Here is a 23,815-nt window from a genome sequence, read left to right as displayed (position 1 = left end):
GAACGCGCACATGACCAATGAGGGCACGAGATAAGTTTGTGCACAGATGGAAGGCTGGCAGGCAGGTAGAACATCCAGTTATTTTAGCCGGGCCGGCTAAAATGATTGGTCTTGCTTTTTACAGTATTACGGCTTCCACAGATGACATTTTTTTATGGATTTTTTGTCAAAGCACTTAAGATATTCATTGCTATCGGGATGTTAAGAGCATTCCATGGAATATAACAAAAAGTGTATCTCGAGCCGGTTTCTCAAACTTACCTACCCTACCTTTAAAGGTGGGGTAGGTAAGTTTGAGAAACCGGCCCTCATTGGTCATGTGCGTGTTCGTGTGTGTTGGAGGAGGGGCTCTGTAAGGAAGTGGCAGATTTTTTCCGGCTGTGTATTTTCAAATTCTAGCGATCTCGAGCAGGTTTCTCCAAAATTACCTACCCTACCTTTAACTGCTGGGACATTTCCCTATAGCGAATATAGCCACATTAACATTTTCTACCCTTCACTTACTTGTCAGCATAGGTCGGCATTGATGTACAGAGCCGACAAAATACCTTGTTTATATTGGCATCATAGCCAACTCCATCGTGTGGCTGAAACTTTATCAGCAAGACCAGCCTGGCCAGCTTGTCCAGCCTGGTAAACCAACTAAACCAGCTAACACCAGCTAACACCAGCTAAAACCACCAACCATAAACTGGTCTATGCTGGGGTTTTTTCAGCAGGGAAGTAGCATAAATGTAAATACTCAAGTAAAGTGACTTGAAATTGTGTAAACTGTGTGCTATTTGGTACACTGCACCATTTCAAAGTAATACATAATATACATATTCCAGTATTTCAGTAGAGCCTCCCCCTGCTGTTCACCACACAGGCCTTCGGTAGGACCACACCTCTCCGGGGCTGGGCCTGCGCAGCGGCCGCCACCGACCCTCCCCGCCGGGCCACGTCAGTCTCCTCCCACCGCGAGCGGGCGGACGCTACTGGAGCTCCGCGAAGAATAGCAGCACTCCCTGGTCTGTCAGGTCTGTCAGCCCCATGGTAGGCTACTGCCCCACCAGTCATCGAGGAGCGACCGCGCCTGAGTGTGTGGGACCGACGGGGAGCTGGACGACCACAACCAACAATAAAAAAAGGTGATGTTTCAGCATTTGTTTGTTAATTCACGGAAGACATTGATGGTTAAACCGCTTCCTCTTGACTCCGACGTGCTGTTTACAGTGATGTTTAGGGTGATATCACACTTTAGGAACAGAAGACGTGGTAATACCACTTCTTTGGAAGCGAGACTTCTGCCGAGAGAAGATGATTTGATGTGACAGGGATGTAATGGAGTCTGCACCGTGTTTATGTGCATATTTCCATCCGAAAACAACACGAAATCCTAGCGAGTTTCCACGTGGGTGGATGTGTAAAAAAAACCTGCGCGTTAATACAGTTTAAAATATGAAAATAAGTCATGTTTAATGCGGATAATGGTTCGTTTCTGCTGCCTTATGCAAGTAAATAAATTCCACTTTATGACATGTTAAACAGGCGACTCTTACGCAGCGCTCACATCCCTCCATGGGCTGTCCCACAGCAAGGATCAGCTGTCCAGCATCACTTTTAGTTATCTAGGGAAGACACTTGTTTTTTTATTTGCATGATTACACAAGGCTGCAGGAAAGGGAGCTGGAGGTGAAACAGTAAAAACATGGCTCTGTGGATCAGATTGCAGGGATATGTGAAGCCTGCCTACCCCCCCTCACTGATCCTTTACACACTCAGGAAGAGGAATATGAAGGGAAGGAACCAGACAGTCATGCTGAAAAACATTCCTGCCATTTGGTTCTGGTCTATAAAGTGCTTTACCAATACTGTTCTGAACTTATTTCCAGAAAACAACAACATATTTTTCTTCCCATTAGGGGAAAAAGTAGACCGCAATTGAATTTCAATAGGAAACGGATTTGTGTGAACCTGCATATTTGCTTCCTTGCCAACTGCCATGACCACTCCCATGTTTGTAGAGTAAATATCAAACTACTGGTCAACCTAACTTTACACAAAGCACAAACGCACAAGTGGAAATAAATTAGAATAAGAATTTCTTGATTTTTGTGATGGAATATACATTATTTTCTGTCGTTTAATAAAGATAATGTGGTGCAAAGTCTGACTTCACACTACAGAAATGTCTACTCTAAAATCTGAATTTTTTTAGGGGATTTTAAATGATTGTTTTTTTTCTCCACACTTTACATTACCACTCGATTAACCAACTGGAACTCCAACGTGCATCCTTCCTGTTACATGCTTCTCCACCCTTTAAGCTCCATTACCCCAGAATACATAGCACAGGCTTCTCTCTGCACAATATTGGTAGACAATAATGTTTATTAATGTTTTTTTCATGGTTGTCTGTACGTCCATTCCATTGAATGTGATGTCTCACGATAGCCTTGGGGGAATAGCTTAACATTTGGAACAAACTAAATCATGAACTAATTAGAAAGAAAAAAGGTTATAGGCCATTCTTTGAAAAATGAATATGCGATTTAGGACCATTTGACACAAATGTCTATTAGGATAAAACATATAGGATGTAAAGGCAAACAAACCCTAGGCAGTATTTCTAGTTTTTTCTATTTTCACTTGAAACTGTTACAGGATGTTCATTTTCCACTAAAGTTCACTTTTCAAATATTCAATCCACAAAGGAGTGCAGAAAAACAGACTAATACCACATGGAGTTCAAATAATCCATTTGTTTATTGACTTTCCGGAAATCCTGCTTTATAGCGTTATGGAGATATGAAATGAGCTATAACCCAGATTTTGGACGTATCGCTCAGCCCTGTATGTATATAACAATAAGCCACACTTTGAAATACAAACTGCCAAAGAATGTCCATATATCTCACTTTTTGTTAAGGTAATTAAAGTATTTTCTTATAAGTTATAAGTGGTTGTGAACTTGCATTATGTTGCAATGCTTTGCTTTTTGCAACATGTGTTGCAATTGATTCAACTAATTGGTATGCAGACTGATAAGCACTTCAAGTTATTCTGATATGTTTATCTGTATTTTCAGATGTGATTTAGTGTTTTTGTTTAAATATAAGTAGTTTTCCTTTTGTTTGTGTTCTGATCATGAGCTAAAGCATTTGTAAAATATTCTAAATACATATATGTGAAATATTTGAAGAGACAGAGTGTACAGGACATTTCTGAGTACAGTAACATTAGCTATTAATCATATTCTCAGCAACTTAACCTGAGGGGATGTTTCTCTGCTCAGTCGTCGGTACATCTGGAAATAATATGAAGAGTCTCCAGGGGAAATTCTACTGGAGCATTTGCACAGAGGGCCATTCATTCACAAGGGTTTTCATAAGTGCATGCTAGTCTCATGCTAGCCAGATGCCCTTTGCATCCACTATTTAACCCTGCAGGCCTCTCCTTTGTTAACTGGATTTTAAACATCTAGGTGTGGATTTTTGTTGATAAAACTGGAGCACATCTACCCTGAACATGTGAGGCATGCTGCACAGGAGGTTAGAAGTCATAGGGTTGTTTCAGAGTTCCTGAAGTGTATGTCAACATTTTACCAATGTAACAAAGTGCATCATCTGTCAGCTCAGGAGCAAAGCCAATAAAAGGTCATTGCTTTCATTTTAGCTTGCCTTTGTTTATTAGATTAGTGTACAAAACATGGCCACCAGAAGATTTAAGCACATTTCTCCTGGGTTTCCCTGCACCATTGACCATTATTGCTTAATTATAATGAACATGCAGTCATTTGTTCACTAATCCGAAGAATGGCTGTTTGATCCAGGGCTTCTCCAGTCTGCTATCATTGAATCCTGCGCCATCGGTGTGTGTGAGTGAGTGTTTGAGTGGCGCTACATAATTGCAAGCCCACTTAGGCGAGATACTGAACCCCTAATTTGCTCCCGTAGGCTGTGCCATTGGTGTGTGAGTGTGTGTGAATGAGCATTAGATTAGATGATAAGTGGTTCGGCAAATCAGTGTGTGTATAGGGAATGTTGACATGTAGTGTAAAGGCACTATTCACTACGATCTGCCTCTCTCCATTCACTCGTGTGTTTGTAGCCTTGAAGCTCTGCTGTTAAGAATAGAACATTCCAAACAGTATTCCTCACATGTTCCAAACCCTGTGAAACTCTGTTAAAGATGCTAAATGTTTTATTATATTTCAGTTATTCTTTTTCACTTTGGTACGTTTCCCGAATCATTTGCAATTCTTTCCGAAATGCTCCTTCTATAATTTGTTGTCAGACCTTGTCATTGCATTACATAAAAGAAAAACTGTTTCAGAAGACCAAAAAGGAAGCAAATATAACATCAGAAATGTTTACATATGAGATCTGATTGTTTATTGGTTGATCTAACGATTTACATATTTATCCTATAAGAAACAGTCAAGTTTTACCTGAGAGCAAATCATTAATTCCATCTAAGAACACCTTGTTCCTACAGAGGCCAGTAATTAAATTGTCAAGTCATGTTTGCTTTGTGTGAGATTTTATTATCGTATTTAATTGTGTTAAATGGGTTTACGATACCTCCTTATATCGACCAAAGGGCACTGAATGTAATCTAAATGATATCTCTGTAATATCAGCAAATATATCAAAGGAATCAATATAATATGGTATTGTAATGAAACTAGATTTACACCCCGTCCATAAAAACCTCCCACCTCTTTAGCTTCTCTGCACAGCCTGATGGATTGTTTGCTTTTGTCGTCCTAGGTGTCCCTGAAGGTAGCAGCAGTCACAGTGACATGGGCAGGAAAGGTAATCACACACCCTGCAGAGCTAACACAGGAGCCCCTCCTGAGCTGCCCAGTAGAAAATGACTCAGGGAAATGGAATCGGAGAGACAAGGGATGGCTGCCTCCACTCCCAGGCCTCCGGGGACCTGGAGCAGTCCAACGGCATCGAGAAATTTCAAGAGGTCAACGAGTGTGAATCCGAGGAGGGGGGGCAGGGAGGTGGAAGCGGGGGCTCCGTGGCTGTGCCGGGAACAGTCACAGCTCCAGACGGTGGCTGGGGGTGGGTGGTGCTGGCTGCCACCATCGTAGTGCTGGCTCTGACCCTGGGCTTCCCCTCCTGCGTGGGAATCTTCTACACCGACCTGCAGAATGAGTTCCACGCCTCCAACAGCGAGACCTCCTGGGTGCCCTCCATCATGACGTCAGTGCTGCACGCAGGAGGTAAAGCTGGCAGACCAGGAAATAAACTGGGCTCTGTTTAATTATTTACTCAATTTCAGTCATTTATTCCTGTATACTGGCGGTTTAACAATTCCTCAAATTCATGGCTTAACTTCAGACCTCCATTCCTGAGCCATGGTTTCTACATCTGTATTTTTTTGTTGTTGGTATTTTTGGGCAAGGTTAAGGGGTGATTATTGTTTAATTAGATCAACTACAAGAAAATACTCTTTAACATATCGTGGTGCCTTAAAGGCTTTCAGCTCATTTATATTAAAGGGGCCCTTTTGGGGCTTTCCATCAGGGGTGCCCAACCTTTTTTGAACTGAGAGCTACTTTTAAAGTTGCCAGTCTGCCGAGATCTACCAGTCCAAATAGAGAGGCGTAGCCATTACTGACAGCCTACTATCAGGTAAATACACACTTCTACTTGTATAAAACTGACCTTTGTACGATTAATACTTCATAAAATACTGCAGATAATTTATCTTACCTCTTTCTAATCTACACACATACAAGTATTTAACTGAAGTTACACAACAGTGTTGTTGATACAGAGTTGGAGTTTATTCACACGTCACATACTACAGTGGGTCATGTTTTCAAGAAACATTGATCAGTGCTGCCACATATGACACAGGAAAAAAAGAAAGACTCTGAACCCTTTCTTTGCCATTATATAAAAATAGTGTTGCTACAAAAGTATAAATTAGGCTTACTAATAAGACAACTCAGATCTGAAGCTACACAGGAATCTGCTGCCAAAGTGCAATAAAAAAGACAAAATTAATAGAATCAAACCCTTTTTTTGTTGCATTTTAGTAGAGTATAAAAAGAAATGCCTTTTTAAAATAGGATGCAAGCAACACTAGTTTCTTAACCTGAATTGATAATAGACTATAATCAATTTAAGTTTGCATTCTTATACCATTTTGTACAATAATTATAATGAATAAGTTCAAACAAACTAAAACTTACAGCTGATTAATAACGGTATCTAACTTGAGTTTTTATTATATCAAAAACCTGTTGAAATGCTACTGTTATTTTTACTGTCCCCAAAAAGCGTGTCCGCAGCCTCCAGGAATGCTTCTTTCACAACCTCGCCGTCTTTGAAAGACTTCATGTGTTTCGCAAGAACGTGACTGACACGATAAGATGTCAAGGTAGCAGCCTTGCTCTTGTTGTTGGGCCTGGTGAAAAGTGACTGCTGTGCATTTAGCTGTCCTTTCAGGTCCCTCACCTTTTGGGAGCGTAGGGCAGAATTAGGAGGGAATTCCGTCTCGTAGCGTTTGTGCACTGTTTTGAAATGCCGCTCCTAAATTACCCTTCTTCGATAAAGTCACGCTCGCATTGCAGATGAGACCGATGGACTTTGAATTGGAATAGATACAAAAATAATCATCCTCCCACTCAGAGTGAAAATGATATATTTTGGGCTTTTTTGCTTCTGCCATAATTGCGGTCTTGTGTGTGTGCGGACTGTCACTCCTGTTGACACGGACAACGTCAGCTATAGTGCCCACTGCCCACCAGCCACGCCCCGACACATGGGGTCACGCCGGCCAATCACAAAGCTTTGATGCGTTCAAGTGCATTATTCTGGCACAGGAAGATTATGTTATAGGACATTAACGATAAAACAGAATATTGTTGTTCTATTTTTAGACACATCTCGCGATCGACTGGGCACCCCTGTATAATATAGGTTGTTGTGCATGTAAATGCTCTGCAAAGGCTAAAATCCCAAAGTTCCCTCCAGAGGGAGTTTCTCTCCCACACACTCCACCCCCCATCCCCCCTTCCCCATTCCTGAAACGCCTCAATTGGACTCCTTTGTTTACTACTGTAACATAGCGACTTCACTATTTAAAACTTGCGCTTTTATTGGCTAGCGCTCCTACACATTGTAAGTGATGGGCTAAAGGGCGGGACATCTCTAAGCGGTGGACCAATCACAACAGAGCCTGCCAGCTAACCAATCAGAGCAGACTGGGCTCTGGTTTCAGACAGAGGGTGAAAAGAGGTGCTGCAGTATGAGAAAAATAACTGAAGCATGTAAACATGTCAGAGTAGAGGCAAAAATACAAATCTCAACCTACAAATGAGCTTAATAGGGCCCCTTTAAGAAATAAGTCATCCTGAGGTAGATTCACTTTTTTAATTGAGTTCACATAAACTAACTTAATAAAGAGGAACATTTTACACATCGCTGACGATTTACAATTAGATTTAAACTTGCAAATTGAACATAAAGTATCCAGAGAAGCGGAAGAGTAATTCGATTTAATCTATTATTGGATGTATCCTCTCTGGATATGGCACAGACGCATGCAGACCGTGAGGACCTTTTACTCTTGAATGACACCAGTGAGGTGGAGACAGTTCAGGTGCAGAGATCCGCCTCGCAGTAAGAGCTGAACAGGCATCTGTCCCTGTGGCACAGCTTGGGTAGGGGGAATGATACACACGACAATTTAGACAATTTAACATTTAAGTTGCCCTTTAATGCCCCGCAGCCTCGGGGTAACTTTAGCTCCTACCTGCTGTTGTTGTCCAGGGAAGCAGTGAAACTCGAGAGAGAATTTGTGCGTGTTTTAAACTGCCTTGCTGGGTTCGTGTTGATTTTGAAAGGATTATTCCATGAGAAACTAAAGTTTGGTTATTACCCACAGCTCACGTGGACTTTAATATGCTCAACATCACGGCTTCAGGGTTAGAAATAATAATATTCCAAACTTTACACGTGACACTTAGTTACTTTTAAGAGAAAAAGAGATGTCAAAATGTTGAGGATTCATGTTCTGGAGCTTTTTAGAAGACTTTTAGGAACGGTATTCATATTATAAAATACAAAAATCTCATTTGCATTATTTCTGATGAATCACTTTTAGGTAGGTAGGCAAGCTGAACTGAGGCCTCTGCCACTAGCATTGAAAAGATACTGATAAAGAAAATAAACATAGACTATTAAAAGCTTGTGTTGTATTGACACACATGTTAATTCAAAGACTACTATTCTTTTGTCAGTGCACTAGTTCTCCGTGTGGTGCACAAAGCGCTATCTCTATCTAAGGTCAATATAGAAGATCAATCTTTTTTATTTTTGGCAACATCTTGTTTTCGTCTGTGTGTGAAGCCAAATGTAGATTAGGTGAAAAGCAGGATGTTGTGCTGCTGCAGACAGCACATCATGCCTGTAAGAGATTTCCTCTTAAAACTAGTGAGAGTTAGATCGCAGTTTGACATGGAGAAGATAATTTCACAGGAAAGCCAACCCTTGGACGCATTTACAGGAAGGAATGTTGTTAGTCTGACACTCTAACTCAGTCCAGGAACTTTCTATGTTTAAAAACAGTTTTTTCAAAGTGTCAGTGGATATTTTGGTGGTAGGATAGATGCAAATAATGCAAGGTATTACCCAATTATTAAGTGCAAAATCCACAAAAGATGTGTGAAAGTCATTTAAAACGTAAGCACTTTAAACCTATAAGCACATCTCTACTATACTTATCCAATCTAAACTAAAGATTACTGTTAATTTTGTATGATTTAGGTAGAGAAAATCAGTTTCACAGATCTGTTGATTGTACTGTATGCGTGTTGAAGGACTTAGGCACCGTTTACACGAGGAGAAAACTGCTTGTATCTGCATAGTTTCGCGTGCGTATAGCCCTATTATTTACACGAGGCCGATAGAAACTGACCCCACAAACGATAACGGGTCCCAAGGTGGATAGATTTGCAAACGAAACGCTCTGGGGGGTCAACCGAGTCCGTGTAATCACCTCTATACGAATATTTCCTGAAAAAATAGCGATAGCCCCACCTCTCCTGCTCACTGCTGTAGCAACTATCAAAAATAGCTGTGTTAATTAAACGCACAAGGGGTTCTTGAATGAAATAATATTATAAAAGGCAAACCAGAATTGTTAACGCCCAATATACTCCTTAAACAAAATAAACAGAGTCAGATTTCATGCATTGATCCATTATATTGACAAAGGAGGATCTCACCCGGTGTTTGTAGAGAATATCTCTCTTTCTGCACTTTTCTGAGCGGGTCCTCTCCACGGAGACGTGCTTCTTGGTCGGTCGATGCAATATCCACAGATTCGGTTTCTTTCAGTTAACTTCCCCGTTGCATTTATCCATATGCTGAGGAAATTACTATATCCCGCTGAATACCAGCAATCGCCACACACACTTCCTCCTGTCAGTAGCTACTGCTAGTGCTACTGCTACTGACCATGCTACAGATGTTAGTGCAAAATCTACAGCTCCTCTACCACAACCATCAGCAACAAGTGGACATGGAGAATTACATGAACTACATGTTGCTAAATACACTGCGGGGCATGAACAGAAGGGTAGCCATGGCAACATTGCGGCGGGGCTGCTGGGCTGCCCTTCTTCGCTGCTTTTGGTGTATTTTGGCGAAAGTTACAGCGCCACTTACAGTCCCGGCATATGTACTACAGCGTTTCCAGCGGCCTCGTTTGAACAGACACGTTAAATGAAACGAATGCATGTGAACGGAAGACTTTTTTGAATACGCATACTGTGCATAAACGCAAACGTTCCCGTGTGAGCGGGGCCTTAGAGTTTATTTAGGCGAGGACATTCCTAGTTTGCAACGGCTGCATTTCATCAGATTGGTTTGATAACGTTCATCCTCTTTCTGTCACATCTGCACCTGCATCAACTGTCAAAACTAGTTTAAAATTAGTGCCCTGCTGTCCACATACATAAATCAGTGAAGTGTAGTTTCTCTGTAGGCGTTGCTCAGTAATTCGCTCCTGCACCCTTTTTTTGTCATACAAAGTGATGTGGCAATATCAAAACAGTCAGTACCGGTCCGTGCAATCTTAATGCTATCGCACTACTTTAACCTGATCCCCACCATTTCTTAAAAGTCAACAGAAAGCATGTTTTTGACTCACAAATCAGCAATGTGTCATAAACATGTGTTGACTTTGACCCCTGAATTCATCCATTCAACTTCTTTTAAAAGTATTTTCTTTATTGATAATGAAAATACTTATTCAAATATAGCTACAAATAGAACATTCATTGTACAATCTATTGCATCAAAGTTGGCTTAGTCTTTTGGAAATTACAAATCTGAATACCAAGGAATCATAGGGGGTCACTAAAGGCACACATTCAGTTTTTTGTATTTTATTTTAAAGGCCATGTCTAGTGATTTTTATTATTATTTCTTACTGTCAACAAATCCCACAAATAATACCAAAACAAACAAGTTATGTGTGCATTCTAAAGCCTGATATATCTTATTCATATGTGTTGTAGAGCTTCACTAATGTCCAAATATGGTCATTCGGCCCCAAATACTCACTTGAGTAGCAAAAGATGGATTATTGGTTGCTGAAAATGGTCCCTAACAAATGCTCCATTTCCTCCTGTTTGGGTTACATTTGAAAAATAAGTACGGTGCACAGCAGAAATTACTGAGCCTTTTTAAACAGAAGATGATCCATTTTGATCTGTTTGTAAGATGTTTGTCTTCAGTAGGAACCAGTGGCCTCAGGGCTGAGAGCCACAGTCTACAAAATAAATCTATTGAGAGATGTTTGTTTTGATATTTGCATGGGATTTGTGGACTCAAAGAACATATAGAATTACACCAGTCTTATCCTTTAAGCTGCTGCATTCAGAGCAAAGTAGAGGGACTTTTTTATTCAGGAGCTACAACAGGTGGGTGTGTGAAAATTGCACCTGCTTGAGTTCTCATGGTTTTTGGACACAGGAATTTTTAACGCACTTCATATTTGAAGTCAAATCCCGAAGTGCTACAAGCAGTGAGCATGGAACAATATAAAACAGCACACAACACAGTAGAATGAATAGTAAAAAACAGTAATATAATATAATAAGTATATATAACACACTAATGGAAAGGAAAACCCCTAAAAAGTACACTAGGGCCCCTTTAAACAGATACTTTTATAGATGGCTACAATATGTTTTGCCATCAATACCTTGCAGCCCTGTTGCCTAACAACACAGGCGTGGGTTGAATTTACCACCCCTCGTTGTGACCTTTAACCGATATATCCTGCTGTGTTCAGCACTGAGAATTCAGGAAACCCAATGTGTAACTTCCTCTTTATACTCTCTCTAAATATATATATGTATATATATGTATATATGTATATATGTGTATATATATATATATATATATATATATATATATATATATATATATATATATATATTTATTTCTAGTGTTGATATGTAAACATTTACTGTGCTCTTTCTTTGTGCTGGTATTTTGCATTAATTTCCCTATCCATCTATCTATGTATTTTCCCTGAAATGCATCATATTTTCACACAGTTATATAGGTCAGCAAGCTAACTGCTATACTTAAGCTATAGCCCATGTACTCACACAAAGTAAGTGTTCAGTCATGCTTGCAGTGCTTCCATTCAGCTGGTACAGATTACAGATAAACACAAGAAATGTTAATGTGAGACCTGCTGACCTCTCCTCTGTGTAAGCCTGATTCTGCTCCGGTATGCATTAAACTAAGAGCATTACATTTGATCCACAGGTCCATTTTGTAGCGTGCTGGTGGAGAGACTTGGTTGCCGGGCGACAATCATGTTGGGCGGCGTCCTGAGTGGGCTGGGAATGGCTGCCAGCTCCTTTACCCAGTCCATCGAACAGCTCTACGTCACAGCTGGGGTTATTACAGGTCAGCAAACCGTCCACTGATTTATAATCTTTTCAAATGTTCACTTCCTGCCCGCCAAATAATAGCATTTAGAGAATAGCTAATATCTAGCAGTAACATATACAGCATTTTCCCTCGGAGTTGGTGGAGACCAAAGCTGGACAAAATAACGTGTCTTCAAATTATACTTATCTGTAAATGGGTATAAACAATTATAATGTTTTTAGGTTAAAGTATGTTAGAGTAAGTTAGGTGGCCTTACAAATAAATTAAAGAAATACTTGACCCGGAAATGATCATTCATATACTAATAAGAAACATCTCATCCACTGTTACCTTGAGACATGTTTTTCCTCGACATGTATCCACAAATAACAAAGCATAAAAAGACTCACTCAATTACATTAGATTTTTTTACGCCCATTATTAAAAATTACACATTTGGCTCAGGGAGTTTTTGAACACTCCCTGTCCTTAGACTCTGCAGGGTACAAGGAAAAACCCAACAATTAATGGGGAAAAAGTTGAAAAAAACAGATGAGGATCCTTCTCCCCGAAGAGACAGACGTGCAATAGGTGTATAGATTAAAAGATAATAAATTGGCTGCTTTCTATTGAAGTAGAAAGTCTTCTAAGATGTAGTGGAGTAGAAGTATAAATTAGCATAAAATGGAAATACTCAAGACAATGTACTTGGTAATTCCACCTCTGGCTGCATCTATTTTCTACTGCACATTTTCTTTACATAATCTTGTAAATCAATAAACACAATGTTATACCTGATGTTGCTCCATTCTGAATGTTTTTCTCTCATTTCAGGATTGGGTTTCTGCTTCAGCTTCCAGCCAGCGGTGACGATCCTCGGTCACTACTTTGTGCGTCGCCGTGCGTTCGCCAACGCCATGTCCTCCACGGGCACGGCGCTGGGACTTTGCACTCTACCTTTCCTGGGTAACTACCTCCACACAGAGCTGGGCTGGAGGGGCAGCTTCCTTGTTTTGGGGGCCATGCTGCTGAACTGCTGCGTGTGTGGAGCCTTGATGAGGCCCCTGCAGCCCCCCAAGCATCAAGGCCTGCCGCTGATGAACCATGGACCCCCTCCGCTTGAGGAGGAGAAAGTGACGAAGGAAAAAGGGTGGATGAGGAGGATATGGAACTACTTTGTGACTGCTCTGAGAAAACACATGGCGTTTGATCAGCTCTGCCACAACTCGCGTTACTGCATGTACGCCATCGGCATCACCTGGATGATGCTGGGGTTCGTGGTGCCTCTGATTTACCTGGTTCCCTACGCCACGGCTAACGACATGGAGCTAGGCCGCGCCGCGCTGCTGATCTCCATCATGGGTATGGTCAACATCGTGGTGCGGCCGCCCTTCGGCATCCTCTTCAGCATGCCCTGGTTCAAGGGGCGACACATTTACGTGTTTGCCTCGGCGCTGCTGGTCAACGGGCTCAGTAACACTATCTGCTGCATCGGGCCCAGCTTCCCCGTGCTGCTCGTCTACGTGGTCTTCTACGGGCTGTCCATGAGTGTGGTGGGCTCCCTGATGTTCACCGTCCTCATGGAGATCGTGGAGATGAAGCGCTTCCCCTCCGCTCTGGGCCTGCTCGCTGTCATGGAGAGCATCACGCTGCTCATCGGGCCTCCACTAGCAGGTAGAGTGGGAGATGGAGGGGAGAGATAAGGGAATGTGGGGCACATTATAATCAGATGGTCTGGATAGGATTTGCCTCAGCTGGATTTAAAAGCCTCTGGCAGATTTTAGTCTTTGGTAGAAACAGTTTTATTAATGAGAGAGCTGCTCTGAAGGAAGATGTATTGGTTGGGTTAGACGGCAGGGGTGAAACACCCAAAACCTGTTAAACCACAGCTGTGTCCTAATTACATACTAGTAATGTACTGCAGTTAGAGTACAAGAAATAATATACTTTCTGTTTTGAATTGGAAAATGATGCACACATCAATCAACAATGATTTGATTCATCATAATAAACTTTGTGCATTGCACTATGGGTTTAAGTGTACTTTTCTGCTGCTAGGAATCTCTTAATCCAAACAATAACAAAAGAATTAGTTTGCTTTTGCATTATGGGAGTTGCTGTCTTCATCATCACTTGCTTCATTACAGTCAGCTCTCCCTGTTAGAATTCATCCAACGGAAAAAACAACTGGTGAAAACACAAAAGACAGCGATTTCATGTTTAAAATGTGTTTTTCCGACTCTTTTTGGCGTCCACTTCAGTTGTATAGAAGTCTATGTTAAACATCGGTGTTAGCCCGATTGTTCTTGACGTCCGATCTCCTTTTTTCCTGATTTGAAGATCAACACCTAGGATGACGTAATTCAATAATCCAGTTAAAACATATGCACTGGTTGCAAAAAGAAGAGCAGTTGTATAGAAGTCTATGAAAAAATGACAAAATCCTCACCTTGATTTATTACCTTAGTAAACACTGTTCCTGCTGAGCTTATGTTCCTGGATTTCAAAGTTCAGAGCAGTCACACCTTCAGTGACCTTAAGTAGCTGTTTAAATACTGTAATCTTTTGATCAGGAAATGATGTAACGGTGCAGTGCCATGGTCAAATAATCAATATTGCCAGTTATCTCCTGATCAGCTCTGCTGGATACAATTGTTCAACCTCTACAGTAGCTATTTTAACTTTTAGCTGTTTTCTCTTTATCTTTGTTTAGAAATGTAAAGCTATACCAAATGTCCCTTGTTTTACGTTTTTTTTTTTACGAGCCTCGCTGCTCACTGAGCTGGCTTACTAGTGTGGTTTCCGGGTCGGCGATACAGCGAGAACAAGCTAAACTCATCCTGAGCACACACAAACACTCACAGCCGAAGTAAAAACAATAAGTGTGGCTTGATATTGAGTAAGAAAAAGGTTTATAAACGCTGTGAGAATGGGTCTGCGGAGAGCATTTCTCCGCGATCCCAACTCGTCTATTACCAACCAGGGAGCTCTATGCAAGTCAATGGGACTCCCTGTTAGTTGAAAATGTACGCGAAAGGTCCCCCCACTGCGTTTGATAGTGACGCCAAGGGATCCTGGTGTGTGAGGAGCTCCGCGGATTGGTCCATTTTGGTTCCGGGAACCGCATTACGTCATGCAGTTCCCGGAAGAAACAAATGGAAAAAGAGAAATCTCCAACGAGGCGTTCTGGGGCAGCATAGACAGGTCTTTTCTTTGTTAGAGTTTTACTCGCTACAGGGGGTACTTTGAGTTTTTTTTACTCTGCAGACCGTTTACATGCATAAAAACCTTCATAACACACAAGGGGACGGGTAATAACCAGAAAAGCATGACATGGGACCTTTAAACTTACAAAACACATGAAGTCAGATGACCTGCATGTGTGTCTGCATGTGTTTTACTGCCATGTTTGTGCTTTTGTTTATTATGAGAATGGCAATACATGTAGCAATAGACAGCTCCGCCCCTCCTGCTCGAGGCTGTTGCTGTAAATAACATTGTCATACTCACAGTTAAATGATCCGGTATGAAACAAGTCTGTGCCTAATGCTGGAGGAGGAGGGGGGGGGGTATTCATGTTGTGGAGCAGAGCGGGGAAAGGGCAGAGGCCTCCTCGTCTCAGATGACAGGTATGCTCCATGTTAGTCTGAGTGCTCTAATAGCCAGGCCGTGATGTAACCTCGGATACGAGTCAACACACGATCACACACGCTGGGAATCTGACTGGGGTCGCTCTTCCATGTGGTCCCAGATCACTAGTGGTGGTCACTAAACTGAACAAAAAGGAAAGGTTTGAGACGAATAAAAAGTATAATAATAATAATAAAAACTTTAATATTTAAAAAATATATATATAATAATTTTTTAACGTGAATATTAACATAAAAACAGGGAAAGTCTTAGACATAAACAAAAAGCAAAATAAGATGGAAAATAAAACTTAAAATAAGAAACAAATATTGTGGAGAAGAGAATTCATTAAATGCATATCATCGTATGGAAATTGGATTTAATGATAAAAAAATAAATTAAAAGATATATAAAATAAAATATACTTGAATGGCTAAAAACTATAAAAGTTAAGTAAAATATATACATTTTTAAGTGTTAATGTCAGGCCTGTTGTTGGGGTATTATAGTTGCGCTGAGTTTAAAAGCCAAAGCTTTTTCCTGAAAGAGCTTCTCCATTTTCATGTATGCAAATATGTGTTAATCATTATTCACTCAGTTATAGACTTCATTTGTTTATATGTGTTGAAGAATACATTTGCCTGCAGACACAGTTAACATGTTTGCATGCTCAACTGACTGTAGGTCAGTTACTTCCTCTTCCACCTATTTGATGTATTTATATAAAAGGTGGAGCCCTTTTATGGCAATATAAATAGGGTGAGGAGATCTTAATCTGTGTATATACATTTTGAATCATACACTTAATGTTGTCATTGTATGTCTTTAGCCGTATACACACACTCATAGCATTTCACACTTTCCTAAAAACACTCTATTCTTTTTTGGACTATGAATCTCTTTATTCCTAATGATTGGCATTATAGCTGAAGTGCAGTGGCGGCCGGTGGTCTTTTTTTTTGGTGGGGCTCTTGACGTACCGTAAGTGACCTACCCGGGGGGTCCGGGGGGTTTCCCCCCGGAAATTGTTTTCGAGAAATGACCCCTTAAATGATGACTTCTGGTGATGTTAGAGGGGGGGGGAAAGGAGAAATCGAGGCTTAAAAATATGAGAAGACTGATCAATACCTCCATAATCTTCAGTGTGGAAAATATTATTTATCAACCTCAACATCTACTACTTTACCAGGAATTTGTGTTCTCAGAACTGGTCTGTTTTTTTCTTTCTTAAAACTGTTCATGTTTTATGAACCAACACCTTCACCAAGTAGCTTTACAGTGAACTGCATGTGAGATATAAAATTAATAGCATCTTTTCAGTAGCATTAATTATAAATATTTAAGTGGTTCAATACAAGTCACTACAGCATTTCAAACTGAACTGTGAATAAATGCAATTTAAAAAAAATAACCACAGCACAAAATGTCATAAATTGTGTTTTTTCTTTGTTTCTCTGAGGATTATTTACAAACAGGCTTATTTACATATAGCAATAACTCAGAAATGAAAAAGCTACATCGTCTAACACGAACAACCAGTTAGCATAATGATAATATATGTGTTATGTACAATGTAACTGGCAAGGCTAGAGCAAGAAAGAACATAAAGTTTGCAAAAGGTTTAAATAACTTCAAGTATCTGTCTTCAGATTACGTGGAGGTTTTAGTCCGATGGGAAGCAGATTTTAAGCGACACCGAAGATAAACCAAAAATGTGGTGGAGCTGCAAACCGTGTAGTGTTGCTGGGACAGAACAGGAGCTATAACCGTTGGAAAATACATCACAGACAATGCAACAAACGTGGAGACAGAACAATCACTTCTGTGATAAATGCCCACTTATTAATAAACTTCTAACAACCATGGGAAACCTCCTCTCTACATATAAAGTGATATCCAAGCATGGGAAACAAAAGACAGCATTTACCTGTTTGCATCCAGCTAGCCAAGCCTTTCTTGTGTACCAGCTACTTGTGAAGCCTCGTGTATAAATGTTGTCTTTTTCACGAGATTGCTGCGATATATTCAAATCGGGTTGGTCCGGTGCAAGGTCTTTAAGCAACAATTTATCTGCCAAACTTCTCCTTTCGAAAGGATTGGAGATTAGCTCTTGAACAGAATTAGCCGGGGACCGAGGTCCGGAGACTCCACCTGCACACGAAGCCATCCTCATCAACTACTGCGTCAACCGGATACGAGTCACTGTCCAAACTACTCACAGACTGCACTGGGCGCTGACATTGGCGCCTGGTGACCGTCATCTTTGACGACGCTGATTGGCTGAAATTATATTTTCGCGGCATAGTTTACACGTTACAGATAGCAACAGTCAGCTGCTAGTGGCTGATGCTGCACTGGTTGAAGGCTCCTCTCTTAGCGCCCAGACGAGAGAAGGTGCATGGGCAAGGCCAGGCAGGAAACATGTGACTTATCAGTAACTTTAGACATCGTAACACAATTTTAAACGAGATTTTATTGTAGATTATACATTTTACTGATACCAATTATATAATATTTACCTTGTTCATTAAAAATAAAAATAAAAACATATATTTTTTTTTAAACATATTTTTTTTTTTTAATTTTAATTTTAATTATTATTATTTTTATTTTTTTTCAATATGGGAAGAGGTGGGGCGGCGCCCCTAGCGCCCCTATGGACCGGCCGCCACTGCTGAAGTGGTTTATAAACTTTATTTTTTAACTCGATGAAATCATCTATTAACCATATAGACACAGCTGGGGGAAATGGATGACTGGTTATGATTGTTTGAAGTTGCTGTAACTAGTTAAACAAAAATAAAATAAATCAGAAAGTTGAGAGATTGAAAAACTAAACAGAATTTAGTGCACCAAAATATGTTTCAAACATTTTAGATTTTCAAGTTTAAGGAATGAAGAAATACTCCATGCCTAAACACTTGTTTTTGGTAATAAAAAAGACTTTGGGTTCGGTATTCCACTATGAATCCTGTTGTTAAAGCACAACCATCTTTCCTATCCGTTCATTCATCTCTTGCCCTAGCAATTCATTAAAGTAAAACAATTCGAGTTATAAACTGAGCTCTATGTTTTTTTTTAAAACATCCCCCCCTCCCCCGGTAAGATTTGTTTTTACATTTTGGAGTGAAATGCATCAATCTGGTGCACTTTGAGGGAAAATAAAGAGACTAGATCTATGGAAACACCCATATGAAACAGATGCCACATCATGTAGACCAGGGGTCGGCAACCTTTTTGATATGAAGTGCCATTCAAAAAAAAAATGTTTATCAACGTGCCGACGATCGTGAATTATCAACGAACGGTGGGGGGGGGGGGAAGAGCTTGATGAAAACACTCGTGAAAAGTGATGTTTAAAACTCAGTTAATGGGGCTCATTCACTGGCGCTTCCACAAACAACAACCAACATAATTGTTACATTCAAATGAAGTAGCCTACATTATTCAAGTTTACATTAACTTTGGATAATAACACGGGAGAAATGAGCTGAAGCGCTCTCTTTTCCTCTCTCCCCCCTCTCTCTCTCCTGACAGCCTGTCAGTATCTCATGCAGCTCACTGATCCAGTAATGAGTGACAGTGAAGAATAAATATATTTATAACTAGTTCCAAAGGTAGATAAAGTAGCTAAGTGTGTTAGGTCTAACTCTTGTGTGTTTTGCTCCGCTCACCGACCCCTGATGTAGACAGACAGTCACCCTGTGTGAGGCAAACCCACATTTGCGCAGGGTTGCGTTCACAATACATAAAAAAAAAAAAAGTCGCCAGGCCATCGGGACACTTCCCGGTCCTCCCGATGGCCAGTCCGGGCCTGCCAGCAGCCCTCTACTTGCTACAAACTTAAAGTGGACCTATCATGCTATATTTTAATAATATAGTGTAGGACCATACCTATATAAGGCATATTTAAACTTTTTTTTTTTTCAAAATACCAAACAGATCATGCATTTTAGCCATGCCTCATTTCGCTCAATTTGCACTTTTTTCGCCCTGTTTTTGCAAGGGCTGATTCTGTGAGAACAGCACCACCTACTGGCCTGGCATATGTACTACAGCAGGGGTCGGCAACCTTTTTGATATGAAGTGCCATTCTAAAAAAAAAAATGTATCAGCGTGCCGACGATCGTGAATTATCAACGGGGGGGGGGGGGGGGGGGGGGAGAGAGAGGGTGTTGAAGAGCTCGACGAAAACACTCGTGAAAAGTGATGTTTAAAACTCAGTTAATGGGGCTCATTCACTGGCGCTTCCACAAACAACAACCAACATAATTGTTACATTAAAATGAAGTAGCCTACATTATTCAAGTTTACATTAACTTTGGATAATAACACGGGGGAAATGAGCGGAAGCGCTCTCTTTTCCTCTCTCCCCCTCTCTCTCTCTGACAGCCTGTCAGTATCTCATGCAGCTCACTGATCCAGTAATGAGTGACAGTGAAGAATAAATATATTTATAACTAGTTCCAAAGGTAGATCAAATAGCTAAGTGTGTTAGGTCTAACTCTTGTGTGTTCTGCTCCGCTCACCGGTCCGTCACAGCGGGTGGAGCTGCAGGATTTATGCTTCACACACGTTGCATACCGCTATTTTATTGTCTTTTTCGGACACCTTAAAATACTGCCAGACTGGTGAAGCGATTTTGGCGAGCTTGTTTTGCCGCACACAGAGAAAAGTGTCATGTATGTTACGTCTCGCGATCGGCTTTTTTGAGTGGGGCTGCGTTGCGCGCATGGCTTCCTTCTGCAGGTAACGGGGAGACGCGCTCTGGCGGCGGTCTCGTTCAGGATCCGAAAATAAAATAAATATTTTGTACACTTATTCCACTTATTCCTAGTGTGCCACTGGTTACGGTGCCGCGTGCCATTGGTGGCACGCGTGCCAGGGGTTGCCGACCCCTGTACTACAGCGTCTCCAGCGCTTTCGAACGGCAATGGCCGTGGCTGTCTCCTCCTGATTGGTGGAGTTGGCCCAGTAGCCGTAGCGCCACCGTCCTGACGTCAGGACAGTGTTCAAATCTGGATCAGTTTTTATCAGATCCATTGCAGCCCCTTTTTTTAGAGATTTGGGTATGGAGGAAAATAGAGAGGGTTGTGTTTTCTGACACTTGGTGAGTTCCCTGGAACACCGGGGACACATATTCATGTATAAAAGACGTACAAAAATGCATTTTGCATGATAGGTCCCCTTTAAATATGAAAATGTTCAACTACGCACACACACATCATCTCGGCTCGCGCAGCAAGCTCACAGGCATAGATTGTGCAATAATGTATTGCGCACCTTGGAGGTGCAGTGCAGGCATATTGTCATTCAAGAGATGCGTTGTTCTTTTGGAAAACATGTTTTTCTTTTAGCCTATTTACCTCGTTAACGTAAATAATACTCATTACATTGACACATGCATTATTTGTGATTAAAATAATGGTTGTTGGTAATGTATTAGCGACCCCCACAGATTGATTTCACTGCGTCCGTGGGAGCTCAGGCCCCTCCTTATGGGAGCTCAGCTCCCATTGGCTCCCACATAACTCGAACCCTGATTCTACCAAATAACACTGTCTTAATTTCTTTGTGTATTTTCCAAATGTTAAAGCTCTTTTAGGAACCTTATTATGAAAGTTTCTCTGTTCTTTTAAGGGAATTATACAAAAATATAAGACCTTTTTTAAACAAATGTTACCCATAAAAGACAAAACATAATGGATGATGTTTCTTGTTGTTGTAGGAGTCCTGATCGACAGGACGGGCGAGTACTACCACGTATTCTTCGCCTGCAGTGCCGTGGTTTCCTCCTCCGGCGTGTTCCTCATCGTGGCGTTTAGCTGGCTGGACAAAAGGGACAGGAAGTTGTCGAAGCAGGGTCCCCCGTCCCCTCTGCCTGAAGCAGCCAGACCTGCTGTGGACCTGGCTCCGGACTGCCAGTACCGCAGCGTGCCCACAGAAGGAGACAAAGACAAGGCCTTGTGTGAAGGAGACACCTCCGGCGCCTGAACCCCACCCCCCCCTCCTCTAACACACATCACAAACTCAATCAGCTTTGCAGATTGTTTCCGGATGTTTGCACCAGCCAGCTCGGTGCTCCAGATGTTGCACTGTTTACTTTCCCGCCATCTGGTGTGCCATAAAAGTCAAGACGAACCACAATGAATAATTAATGTTAGACAACCTTTATACCAAAATGAACAGATGTGCACTTAACAACTACAGTACAGTGATTGTACTATTTATTGCAAATATGCTGCTGATCCTATCAATGTGATCACACAATCTATCTTACATGAGGTATCTCACTTCATCAAGCCAAGTTACATACACGATCCTTTGTTGAAGAAATCACTGAATGTTTGCTGGAGTGTTTTAATGATGATAGTATATGATTATCGATAGGTCTGATTAGCTGCTGTTAAATGATACAGTATAACAAACAAACTAAGTAGAAATATAAATGGGTGAAATCAAAGTGATGGCAAACATAGTGGAGTGAAGTCGCTCCCTGAGTGCTTCAATAAGAGTTAAAGAAACATATGGTGTGATTATTCTATATTTGTCCTAGCTACCTGGCCACAGTGTGTCAAATAATTTCTGGTTATTTCATTAAATGCACATTTCTTTAAGGATTTGGGCCTTGAATGTGCAATAAGAACTCATATCATTCAGATGTTACTACTCCTCCACTCAGTGCCTCAACATGATGACCACCTAAAGGCCATCATCCCCTATCAGGATAAATATTTATGTTGAACAATATTTTATCCCAGAAAAATATTGCAATTAACTTTTATTTATTTAATTTCAAGACCACTTTATGCAGATGATAATATAACAGAACAATAAGGCTAGCTCACCATATGAAAGAGCTATTAACGTCAATTCTTAAGAATATTCCGAAATTGGAATAAGGATGTAAAAGAAAATATTTTTCTAAATAAATAAAAGATCATAAAAATACAAATGAATGTACTGTTAATAAGAGATATGCAGCATCAGCTTAATGCCCAAATCTTGTTATAAAAAAAACCTACTCTTTATTATTATTCTTTCATATGTTAAAATATTAGCACCATTGTAAGCAAATGCATGTAAAACAATATATCGAAGTCATGTCCATATATTGTACAAAAAATACATATATTATACAATATAATTGGCTACACACCAAATATTACTCAGAAAGGCAGAAATCATGTTTTTGTTGGGACGACTTTTAACAGCGGATTATTCCACATTTCTTCCTTTAGTTAGAAATGTGGCAGCAGTTCAGTGTATGTGGGATTGAGTCAAAAATAATTATATTTTTGACAAGAAAAATATAGAATATCATCCTATGTATCCTTTTACTAGCAATAGCTTGAGACGTGTTACTGTAGGCCTTTATCAGTATGGAAGAAGAAATAGGTTAATAAGTGTTTTGACATCTTAAATATATTTTCTTCAGTGTTTTGACATCTTAAAGGTAGGGTAGGTAAGTTTGAGAAACCGGCTCGAGATCGCTAGAATTTGAAAATACACAACCGGAGAAAATCTGCCACTTCCTTACAGAGCCCCTCCTCCAACACACACGAACGCGCACATGACCAATGAGGGCACGAGATAAGTTTGTGCACAGATGGAAGGCTGACAGGCAGGTAGGCCATCCAGTTATTTTAGCCGGGCCGGCTAAAATGATTGGTCGTGCTTTTTACAGTATTACGGCTTCCACAGATGACATTTTTTTATGGATTTTTTGTCAAAGCACTTAAGATATTCATTGCTATCGGGATGTTAAGAGCATTCCATGGAATATAACAAAAAGTGTATCTCGAGCCGGTTTCTCAAACTTACCTACCCTACCTTTAAGTAGGAATTTGTTTATCTTATGTATTGTGTTAAACACAGCATGCTGAGCATAACACACATATGTATCTCTTTGTTGTCTACCGTCACATGTAGAAAAATGAACATTTGTACTGTATAAGCAGCAATGAATCATGTTTGTTTAGTGTTTCTCATGCTTTCTTTCCTTAATGGAACAGTGCCTTTTTATAGAACTGCTGCATTTAAACCATATGAAAGTATGGAGCCCTCTCTTGAGGATGGAAGCAAACTAATTCATGTTGTTATATCGTTTTTCTTGAGAGGAATGTTTTTTATGGCACTAAGGAGTTTTATCACACTGTAACTGAGTTTTTACCTTTAGTCCTAATCAGAGATTGTATGACAGATTTATCTTTTGATAAATGAACCAGTGAGACTGTTTTGTGTCAGATGTGACTGAAAATGTCAGGTGTTAGCTGAATTGC

The 23,815-nt window shown here is 40.5% G+C and overlaps 1 protein-coding gene across 1 annotated transcript; it reads left to right on the top strand.

Moving 5' to 3' along the window:
- The first annotated feature begins 970 nt into the window (after positions 1 to 970).
- On the top strand, positions 971 to 23,028 carry slc16a5a (solute carrier family 16 member 5a). Its single transcript, XM_034120182.1, has 5 exons — positions 971 to 1,130; positions 4,755 to 5,218; positions 11,796 to 11,939; positions 12,738 to 13,577; positions 21,262 to 23,028. The coding sequence occupies exons 2-5, from the start codon at positions 4,858 to 4,860 to the stop codon at positions 21,525 to 21,527; spliced, it is 1,611 nt and encodes a 536-aa protein (XP_033976073.1). The 5' UTR covers positions 971 to 1,130; positions 4,755 to 4,857; the 3' UTR covers positions 21,528 to 23,028.
- Positions 23,029 to 23,815: the final 787 nt, after the last annotated feature.

This window comes from Trematomus bernacchii, unplaced genomic scaffold, assembly GCF_902827165.1.
Source record: "Trematomus bernacchii unplaced genomic scaffold, fTreBer1.1, whole genome shotgun sequence".
Lineage (NCBI taxonomy): Eukaryota > Metazoa > Chordata > Actinopteri > Perciformes > Nototheniidae > Trematomus > Trematomus bernacchii.
This window is presented reverse-complemented; position numbering and strand designations above follow the sequence as displayed.

Coding starts and splice junctions, on each gene's coding strand:
- slc16a5a (XM_034120182.1), top strand. CDS start 4,858: ATGACTCAGGGAAATGGAATCGGAGAGACAAGGGATGGCTGCCTCCAC. Junction 5,219..11,795: donor GTCAGTGCTGCACGCAGGAG/GTAAAGCTGGCA, acceptor TTTGATCCACAG/GTCCATTTTGTAGCGTGCTG. Junction 13,578..21,261: donor CATCGGGCCTCCACTAGCAG/GTAGAGTGGGAG, acceptor TTGTTGTTGTAG/GAGTCCTGATCGACAGGACG.